The sequence below is a fragment of the Oncorhynchus nerka genome, unplaced genomic scaffold (assembly GCF_034236695.1).
Source record: "Oncorhynchus nerka isolate Pitt River unplaced genomic scaffold, Oner_Uvic_2.0 unplaced_scaffold_1065, whole genome shotgun sequence".
Taxonomy (NCBI): Eukaryota; Metazoa; Chordata; class Actinopteri; order Salmoniformes; family Salmonidae; genus Oncorhynchus; species Oncorhynchus nerka.
Window position 1 is genome coordinate 160,362 of NW_027040255.1, and position 11,324 is coordinate 171,685.

Here is an 11,324-nt window from a genome sequence, read left to right on the forward strand (position 1 = left end):
GATAATGATGATGGTGTTTCTTCCGGACATAACCAGCGGCTGCCATAGAAACCATAGGTCTTAAAGCCACGTGATGAGACATTTGGCCTTGCAGTACAACATTGACCCACTAGAGAGAAGCAAAACCACATATAATTAATTGTACAAAGCATATAGAGCTATGGATAAAGGAGGTGTTCATTTTTGTGCAATAATGTGTTTGAGTATAACTTATATTTTAAATGTTTAAGAATGAACTTTAAAAAAAATGTTTTTTAAATTATGTTTTCTGTTTGTGTTTCTTGATTCAAGTATCAACTGTGTAGAGCATGGCACATTATTTCAATCAAGAGTTTGGGTATCAAATTGCGTTGTGACTGTCTAACTAGCTAAAACATCTCATTTTTTACCCCATCATCTAGGTTGCTGACTGCTGTTGAATGCTTGAATCCATTACATTTCGTAGCTGAACTGTGAAGTGCGAGCAAACGTAGCGAGGGGGAGACAGGGCATGAGGGAGTAAGTTAATGCAGGGCATTTATGAAAGTCCATGTGTAAAGTAGGGTACTGACTGTGGTAGCTATTGGCCTTCTCACTGGTCCTCTCCCCTTCTAGCTCCCTCCCTCCAGCCCTCTCATATTCAATGGTTCTCTTTGTCTCTCTGAGTAACATGCAGCCTCAGCCGATTAAACGCAGCGAATTAGCAGTCAATTTTAGCTTGCCACACACACAAACAGAAATTAAACTGCTTAGGGGAAGGGTTTGTGTTGTGGGACAGAGATCTTGTTGTTGTAGCACTGACTACATGGCAGTGATTTGATCCATTAGTGATGTTTACAGTGCATTTGGAAAGTATTCAGACCCCTTGATTTTTTCCTTTACAACCTTATTCTTGGGATTAAATCACCCCCCCTCATCAATCTACACACAATACTCCATAATGACAAAGCAAGAACCATTTTTTTGTAAAATGTATTAAAAAATAAATGAAATTACATTTACATAAGTATTCAGAGCCTTTATTCAGTACTTTGTATTTGGCAGGATTACAGTTGAGTCTTTCCATTCTTCTCTGCAGATCCATTCTTTTCAGATCCTCTCAAGCTCTGTCTGGTTGGATGGGGAGCGTCGCTGCACAGCTATTTTCAGGTCTTTCCAGAGATGTTCGATCAGGTTCAAGTCCTGGCTCTGGCTGGGCCACTCAAGGACATTCAGAGAGCCACTCCTGCATCATCTTGACTGTGCTTAGTGTTGTTGTCCTGTTGGAAGGTGAACCTTGCCCCAGTCTGAGGTCCTGAGCACTCTGGGGCAGGTTTTCATCAAGGATCTCTCTGTACTTTGATCTGTTCATCTGTCCCTCGATTCTGACTAGTCTCCCATTTCCTGCTGCTGAAAAACATCCCCACAGCATGATGCTGCCACCACCATGATTCACCGTAGGGATGGTGCCAGGTTTCCTCCAGACTTGAAGCTTGGCATTGAGGCCAAAGAGTTCAATCTTGGTTTCATCAGACCAGAGAATCTTGTTTCTCATGGTCTGAGAGTCTTTTCAGGCGCCTTTTGGTAAACTCCAAGCCAGCTGTCATGTGCCTTTTACTGAGGCGTGGTTTCCGCCAGGCCACTCTACCATAAAGACCTGATTGGTGGAGTGCTGCAGAGATGATTGGAAGGTTCTCCCATCTCCACAGAGGAACTCTGGAGCTGTCAGAGTGACCATTGGGCTCTTGGTCACCCCTCTGACCAAGGTCCTCGATTGCTCAGTTTGACCTAGTGGCAAAACTTGGTTCCATACTTCTTACATTTAAGAATTATGGAGTCACTGTGTTCTGGGGACCTTCAATGCTGCAAAAATGTTTAGGTACCCCTCCCCAGATCGGTGTCTTGACACAATACTTTCTCAGAGCTCTACAGACAATTCCTTCAACGTCATGACTTGGTTTTGCTCTGACATGCGCTGTCAACTGTTGGACCTAATATTGTTTGCCTTTCCAAATCATGTCCAATCAATTAAATTTACTGCAGGTGGACTTCAAGTTGTAGAAACATTTCAGGGATGATCAATGAAAACAGGATTCACCTGAGTTCAATTCTGAGTCTAATAGCAAAGGGTCTAAATACTTATTTAAATAAGGATTTTTTTTTTAAATACATTTGCTAAGATTTCTAAAACCTGTTTTTGCTTCATCAATATGGGTTATTGTGAGTAGATTGATGAGGAAAACAATTTTTTAATCCATTTTAGAATAAGGCTGCAACATAAAAAAATGTGGAAAAGAGAAGGGGTCTGAATACTTTCCGAATGCACTGTATGTTTTGCTACTTGTTATTCTTTTACCTGATGCTTTTGTAGGACAATATATATCTTTATATATCATAATGAATTTCAATAGATTTCAGTTTTGTATAAATAAATTGCTTTAATAGATTGACAACGTAATGACAACATCAATAATATTTGTACATTGTTGTTTCTTGTAGAAGAAAGCAGATACATCAAATGTGTAGGATACAACGTTTTAGAAACTATCCAGAAATGTACAAAATGGAGAGAGAAAAAAGCTAAACGTGAAATTATTTTTTATAAAAACTACAAAGCAGAGAGGGTCAGTATAAAATGACTCCCGTCTAAATCACCTATGGAAGAAGAGGCATGTGGTGATCATTCACATTGCAGAGGGAGCCGAGAGGGAGATTAAACAGGATACAGAAAAGGGAGATGCAGAGGGAAAACCTTTGTACATAAACTATAGCATGTGGCATTTGTTCTAAACAGCTCACTAATTCTCACTAAGAGTAAATCTTTAGTTTAAAGCTGGAGAATTCTTTGCCGACTTTGTACTTGCTGAGTCATGTAGATTGTTTTGCTTTGATAATTTGGTAGACAAATGGAATTAGAAGCAACCAGAGCGTACAAATGCAATCCATATCAATAAAAGAAAACAATCCAGTGACTTCAACAATAGTTTTATTATTTATGAGTAGTATAAGCGAAATGTGTTCCATATATTCTCATCGAGGATATTAGAGCATGTAGAGTGTTATTGGCACATGTACATTGAGTTGTTAAATGTAATGTGCTGCTTTCCAGAACTCTATGCTAAAGTGTTTCCAGGAATTCTATTTCCTCCTTTTTTTTGTCCTCTTTCCTCGTCAACTCTGGTTTCGCACAACGCAACAGATAAGGAGTCAAGCTGCATCCCAGAAGGTGATACCTAGTCAGTTGCACTACTGAACGCATTCAACCGTGTCTTCCAAATCTAACCCAAACCCTTTGAATCAGAGATGTGCAGTGGGGGCTGTGCCTTAATCGACATCCATGGCACCCGGGGAGTAGATGTTGCAGGTTAACTGCCTTGCTCAAGGGCAGAATAGAAGATTTTTCCACTGCGCCGGCTCAGGGTTTTGAACCGGCAAGCTTTCAGTTACTGGCCTAATGCACTTAACGGTTAGGCTACCTGACGCCCGTAGACCAACGCATAACGTTTTTGCCCAAGTAAACTGACCTTTCTTTCAAAAGCAGTGGTGGAGATATGTCAGTGTAATATCGAACCAGAATGTAAAGTCATATAAAAAATAACCACAAAATACATCACTTAAGTCATAAAAAAAATACTAAAATGAAGTCACACAAACATTTCCTTTAGTTTGGTTAATAGACTCGGATTATTTCAATCTAGAACAACCCAGTTCTGATAAACATCATGTTGTATTTGTCCTAGGCTGATAGCCTGTCGAAACCCGCTGAAAGCCAGTCCTTGCCGGCAATGTTACTCAATCCTGGTTATATAGGTAGCTAAGGGTTGGAAAAATTCCATTAACTTTCCCCAAATTCCCCAGTTTTCCAGAAATCCCAGTAAGAGGATTCCAGGATATCCTGCTTATTCCCTCCTAATTCCAGGAACTTCCAACAAGGATTTCTGGAAAACCGGGGAATTTGGGGGAAGTTAGCAGCATTTTGAAACCCTGTGTGTATCCTTCTTACCACTACGGTATTAGTTCTGTGTGCTCTGGGCTCATCATCACAATAAGCCCTCTTACTATAGCCTATGACACTCTGGCAGCTGGGATCCTGACCTTACACACTAAAACATGGCACACATTGGTTAAAGGTTTATTCTGATTGGCTATTGACCATTGGCTGTGATAGAAAATATACTGTACAGTAAAATATAAGGACTCCATGGATAGAGATACACTGTCAAGTCCCAATGAATCCCAATACAACATCAGTAAGATATCCATCCTTTGTTAACCTGCCACACACACACACACACACACACACACACACACACACACACACACACACACACACACACACACACACACACACACACACACACACACACCACACACACATTTATTCAGTAGCCACTCTTCCAATCTTTGTCTTTCTTTATCCCTTTCTCAGGGTCGTGAGAAGGTGGTGTAGAGACACACACACACACACACACATCCAATCCCATGCATCTCAGTCTCTCATGGCCGTGACAGGGTGGTATAGACAGGCTGCTCCCAATGTGTAGGACTGTGAGACTGGGCCACGCTGGAGGGGTCAGTGATGGTAGTGTAGAGGGGCCTCTGGCTGGGCCCCATGTAGGAGAAGGCTGAGTACAGCCCCGGGGCCTGGCTGGAGTGGGCGTAGTACGGCCCCGGAGCCTGGTGCTCCCCGTACTCAAACTGGGCCCTGGAGGGCAGCGAGGGGAAGGCTGATCCGTAGTGGGGGAGGCTGAGGGGGGTGTAGGTGACGTGGGTTCCTGACGAAGAGGAGGAAGTCTCTGCGTAGTGGCTCCCGGCCCCGGACTCACTCTTGATCTGGGCCTTGGTGGCGTCTGAGGCAGAGGGGGAGGGCTGTTGATGCTGATGCTGCTTGGAGAGCCAGGCGGCTGAGTGACCGCTGGCGGCGGCGAGGGCGTAGGCGTAGGATGTAGCGGAGGAGCTTGATGTGGCAGCGCCGCCCTGGCCGACCCCCGGGTGCCCGTTGGGCGGCAGGTACTGGTCAAACTCGTTGACGTCGAAGGGCTCGATGTTGGCCATCACGTCGTGGCTGATCTCGCCGATGTCCATGGTGCAGAAGTCGATGTGGGGTTTCCCGCCCGCTGATGAATGGCCCCCGGAGGCCCCCTCTGCTCCTACCCCCAGGCCTCCTCCACGGGAGGACCCTGAGCCACCTCCGCCCTCCCTCTTCCCCTCCGTCATCTTTCCAGACTGGAGCTCTGTCTTTGGGGTGGTGGGGGGTGTTGGCGGGCTGTGACCCTGACCTGGAAGGAAAAGCAATAGAAGTGAACCATTTGGAATGGTAGTTCTGTTTCCTTCTTGTTCTCTCAGGTTACAGAAGGCCGTGTGGTTCCAGGTGGCCTATTGTTTGCCGTAGCTTGTTGAAGTAGGACTTACTCATAGTATTGGGTAAATTCATTAACCAATAAAGCTGAACTCACCTGCAGGGGGTGGTGATGATGGTGGTGGAGGTCGGCCATGGGGGACCCAGCCCCTGTACTGTGCACATCCAGGTGGAGGGCCTTGTAATGGGACTGGGCGTGGCTGCCCTCCCCCTCTGCTCCCTCCCCTCCCTCACCATTGGTCCCCAGCTTGCCGTTCTTGCGTCTGCGGGGCTGGTACTTGTACTCTGGGTAGTCCTTCTTATGTTGTTTCCGCAGTCGCTCCGCCTCCTCAATGAAAGGCCTCTTGTCACTCTCATTCAGGAGCCTGTGGGACAAAACATGGTCATGGCAGGGCAGCAGGTAGCCTAGTGGTTAAGAGGGTTGGTCCAGTAACTGAGAAGTCACTTGTTTGAATCCCAATGCTGACTAGGTGAATAATCTGTCAATGTGCCCTTTACCAAGGCATTTAAAGGCATCTAGTTGCTCTGGATAAGTGTTTCTGCTAGTTAACTTTAATGGTTATATAATATAGTGCCTTTAATTTCAGAAACATATTTTTAAAATACGGGAAGGAAATGTATCTGAAGTAAGTAGGACTTTATGCATGAGTCATGCTCCAATTGCACACAAACGCCAACAAGGCCTACAGGTAGCCTGTAGATTATACATTTCCACGTAGGCCTATTAATTTCAATGCCCACCTCCAAAGTTTGCCGAGTGTCTTGCTGAGCTCCGCGTTGTGCAGGTGAGGGTACTGGTCCGCCAGTTTACGGCGCGCGGCCTGCGCCCACACCATGAAGGCGTTCATCGGCCTCTTCACGTGCGGCTTGCTCTTGTTCCCGTTGTTTACGCGCACGGGCATGGGCACGAGCGTCCAGTCGTATCCGTCCAGCACCTGGCTGACCGCCTCGCGGATGCCGATGGGGAACCGGTCCATATCCACCTCTGACTTGGGTACTAGTCCACCGTCCTCTCCGCCGCCATCTGCGCCAGAAAGCCCAGTCAGTTGCTGCGACGGACCGATGAGCGGGGAGTCCCGGCCGCCGGTGGCCCCGGAGTGTGCCGGTGACAGAGAGTGACCATCATCTGAGCCCCCGGGACTCAACTCTGCCTCGGATAGACTGTGCTCCTCTCCAGACATTTTAATGTATAGGCTATTATCGATTGGCAACAAAAAATATCCTTGCAGGAAAATTTGGTAAATTTGTTCAGAGAATGCAAAACTTTAAGCTACAGCTGAGAGATGTGCTCCGGACTCGCTCCTTTATATGGAATTATTCCTATATGCCACGCGTAAACCCATAGCCTACTCGTGCGTAATCGAATGTACCCAAATCCTGTCCTTTGCACTTCCCATTCACTTCCACCGATGTCGCCTGAAATTAATAATATAGAATAGAACAACATTAGGCAATTAACAAATTTTACATTGGGCAATGAGGTCAGACCCATTTGATAACTTTTTCACATGTTTTTTTATAGACCTAAGCAGAGACTGTAGCCGGTGGGAACAGACGTCAATTCGACGTCTATTCCCAGTGGAATATGGCCCATTACAATGGTAGGCCTAGAAATGACCGTTAGCTCTGAGACGAACAGAAATACATTCATACAATGTTTTCTTGTTGACAGTTATGTTAGGCCACAAAATATAACGAATGATAGGTTAATATATGTCCACTGGAACCAATTTCTAGGCTACATAATAAGAGGACCAACTTCTTCTTCACCGGTTCTTGTCATTTTATATCAGTCCATATGCCATTACAGGCTAATCATAGGAGGGTTTGCTTCACCCAAGATGCTCTGTTTTCCAAAGAAACAAGGTTCATGAAGAAAACTGAACATTAAAAACTGACATCATAAATGTTTTAGTACTTATCTTTAAATAATTCTGGGAATTTGTATGTTACTGTTTTAATCCTGTTTTAAGGCTAAAGCTGGAAAAGCCCGTAAAATTCAGCCCAACATCATCTTGGGAATTTAAAAAACCTCTTAGCTAATAAGATTTTGGATATTTCTGAAATTCCACCCAAAAGCGTAAACAAATCTATTTTATGTTCATATGGAAAATAAAGTTACAAAACTTACCAATGCAGAGTTTAGGAGGTCGCCCGTTCAACACGGGAGTTCGTGCGTTCCCCTGTCCACCAGTGTGACGCTCGCCCTGTCCCCTGCCCCCTCGTTTGGTTTGCCCTTCAATGAATGGCCGCTCTGTATCGCGCACCGGAGCTTAAAGAGCGCCGTTGTGAGAAGGAAAGAGAGAAAAAAAAGTGATTGAAAGTGGAAAACATTCTGAGAGGCAGCATTCCAACACTGAGTCGACGCCACCCTCTTGCGCACACGCCGGACGCCTATTGGTCATTTAATATTCTCCGGCTTTCTTACTGGACGACGGGGTTACTGTTATTGCCTGTCCGTCCGTCACCACTAATATTTCCAATGAAAGGAGGTGAGATTTTACATCAGAGTGGCTTAAGTGACTTTACACTGGCTCTATTTAGGAACCAAATAAGGGCCGCTTTGTTTGATGTGTTGACATGTTATATTGAATAAATAAACAAACAATCATGATAATACATTTGTGGTCAAAGTACACTACATTTCACGAAAAATCTCCAAGGGATTCAAATACATAACGTCGTTATATTCATTATAACGTCATTATACAGTTGGTGAGGCCCTATTTGATTCAGTGAATATGTTACTTATATCTAGGTCATCGTTAACCACAGGAAATTAATAATGAAATAATTAGGTCTATGGCCTAAAAATAATTAAAAGTACTACTTAATAATTTTTTTGGGGTATCTGTACCTTACTTTACTATTTATATTTTTTTACAACTTTTACTTTTACTACATTCTAAAGAAAATAATGTACTTTTTACTCCATACATTTCCCTGAAACCCAAAAGTACTCTTCACATTTCGAATGGTTAGCAGGACAGGAACATGGTCCAATTCACACACTTATCAAGAGAACATCCCTGGTCATCCCATACTGCCTCTGATCTGGAGGACTCGCGAAACAGAGAACATCCCTGGTCATCCCTACTGCCTCTGATCTGGAGGACTCACTAAACAGAGAACATCCCTGGTCATCCCATACTGCCTCTGATCTGGAGGACTCGCGAAACAGAGAACATCCCTGGTCATCCCTACTGCCTCTGATCTGGAGGACTCACTAAACAGAGAACATCCCTGGTCATCCCATACTGCCTCTGATCTGGAGGACTCACGAAACAGAGAACATCCCTGGTCATCCCATACTGCCTCTGGAGGACTCACTAAACAGAGAACATCCCTGGTCATCCCATACTGCCTCTGGAGGACTCACTAAACACAAATTATTTGTTTGTAAATGAACTGTTGGCGTGTTCCCCTGGCTATCCAGAAATAAAAAAACAAGAATCGTAACTTAATATAAGGAATGTGAAATTATTTATACCTTTACTTTGACTTTTGATACTTAGGTATATTTTATCGATGACATTTACTTCTGATACTTAAGTATATTTAAAACCAAATACTTTTAGACTTTTACTCAAGTATTATTTTACTGGTGACTTTCACTTTTGAGTAATTTTCTATTAAGGTTTCTTTACTTTTACTCAAGTATGATAATTGGGTACTTTTCCAGTACTCCCTGTGGCTGATATAGTACTGAAATATGACAAAAAAGTGATATAGGGTAGAGTGAGTAGCTGGAGAACTTGAATTAGATCCAAAATCATCATCCCTATATTGTTGACCAGCAATAAGGGCCTTATGGACCCAATCCTGAGGTCAATGTATGTGACCTTTCACCTCTATACTCTATGAAATACGTAACTTTTCTCACTTCCAATATTGCGCATCCAAATTGCTCTTGGACGTCCCTTAAAAAGATTACAAGTAAGTTACTTACACGTTACATAGAATACAGCCAGTTACAGCAACAATACATTCAATGCAGTCAATATAATGAATGATTTGACCTCAACAGCACAACCTTACACACAGAGCACTCTGGATCTTGACATGTATTTTAGATGCATATGTAGTCATTAATATATCAGATATTTACAGTATATAAGTACATTGTCACACGTTAAGATATATTAAGGGACTGAATATTATGGGCCACCCACACACACACACACACACACACACACACACACACACACACACACACACACACACACTGATTGCAACAATAACCGCCAGTGTTTCCCTTTTCCTTCTCATTTTGAATCCGTGTCTCAGTTTTCCCTCTCTCTCCCTTTCTCCCTCTCGTCTCTCTCCTCTTTAGCCTCTTTGTTGTCATCTCAGGTGAATTGTGACCATGTGATCAGATGCCCTGCAAGCACCCTTCCATTAGCCTCCTAAATGAAAAAAAATGAGTGGAACAAAAAGCAGTTTTGTGCATCTTGAAAAAATGATAAGAGAAAAGAAAGAGATGTGTGTCTCTGGGCCCTGTGTTACTACAGAGACACAGTATCTCACACATAACACAACATCCAAGGACTGCACTAGCTGGACTAGCTTTCTCCATCTGTTTTATTCTCATGTCCACCGAGACCATGGGTCTGGGCCTTTGGGTGCTGGTCTTGGTGTGTTCGTCCGAGAGGGGTTGGTTGGGGGTGCAGGATTCAGGATGGGGGCTACATACACCCCTCTGACTACACTGGGATACTGAGGCCCTGTCCTGGCCTTGATGTGAGTGACTACTTCTGTTTGTGTATGAGTGAGAGGAGTTTAAAGAAAATGCCTCTCACTCATATGCTGACAAAAGGTTTGATTTGATGTGGATTTATATAAGCAAGCAAAGGAATCTGACAGACTAAGAACAAGTTGGAATGAATTGTGATATGTATTTTGTGATTCAGAGTGACTGTGCTGTAGGCTATGTTATATTATGCATTAGGTGAAATAAAAATCACTGTGAATTTATGCAGGGCTTGGCATTATTTTTTTATGTGAATGCGAGATGTTTACTTAGAGTATTCCTAATGTATTGTAACTTGAAGGTAAAAATATGTTTTGAATTTATTTAAAACGTAACTGTTTTTTTAGTGAGACTTCAAATTTAAAGTAAATTGTTAATTAGCAGTGATTCAAGTTGTCATTATTTTGTTAATTCACATGAAATCCTCATTTTTTTCCGTTGCCAAAATTAGTTTTAGATATTCTACAAATTCTCAATATACCCTTAACTAACGAAATAAGCAACTGCGTTTACAATTTTCTCAATTTAGCAAAACTGCAATTGTATTATATACGTCCATAACACTGAGATCATGCTGCAATGCGATGCGAGAACAGTTACTTCAGTCAATTATTTGCGAGAAATGTTATAGGTCTTCTAGAAATGGTTTAATTCTGTTCAGAATTCCTGTTAAATAACGCAACAAAACTCTCGGTGCTACTCATAAGCCTATCATAGGGTCAGTTCAATCAGAACGTTCATAATATGTTATTCATTGTCGTAGCATTCATCGTGGAGAAATGCATTCATATATAAATATATAGTATATAAATTGTATAAATTGCTCTAAAAACAATTGTCTAGATAGTGTGGGAGAAACGCACGAAAGATAGATCAAATTAATGAACAACTAGGCGCATACGAGTTGTAAACAACTTTAAAAGGAGGCCTACCAAAAAAGTGAACTTGATGTATTGGTTCAATAACTTTCGTTTGATTTTCATCTCTCTTTCGATTTTTTTCTCAAGAATTACATACTTTGCAATCTATTATTTTTAGGCTTAAATCAGTCGATTATTATAAACTAATGACATCTAAAAGATAATCCGGTTTTGAATGTATAAATTAACATTCGTTTGATTAAATAGTATCTTTTGAAGTATATTAGTTCAATAGCTAGTAATTATGAGGAAAAAGTGGGGCTTTTAGAAAAATAAAGTTGAGTGCAACTTTATTGCCTAAATATAATTAATCTCTGTCTGTTTATCGTCAACCATG

At 42.3% G+C, this 11,324-nt stretch overlaps 1 protein-coding gene across 1 annotated transcript; it reads right to left on the minus strand.

Annotated features, from left to right (window-relative positions):
- Positions 1 to 4,331: 4,331 nt before the first annotated feature.
- On the minus strand, positions 4,332 to 7,639 carry LOC135570178 (transcription factor SOX-10-like). Its single transcript, XM_065016274.1, has 4 exons — positions 7,449 to 7,639; positions 6,059 to 6,733; positions 5,411 to 5,682; positions 4,332 to 5,291 (listed from the first exon to the last, which is right to left on the minus strand). Exons 2-4 carry the CDS (start codon positions 6,496 to 6,498, stop codon positions 4,456 to 4,458), a joined length of 1,548 nt encoding a protein of 515 aa, XP_064872346.1. The 5' UTR covers positions 6,499 to 6,733; positions 7,449 to 7,639; the 3' UTR covers positions 4,332 to 4,455.
- Between the last annotated feature and the right edge of the window lie 3,685 nt (positions 7,640 to 11,324).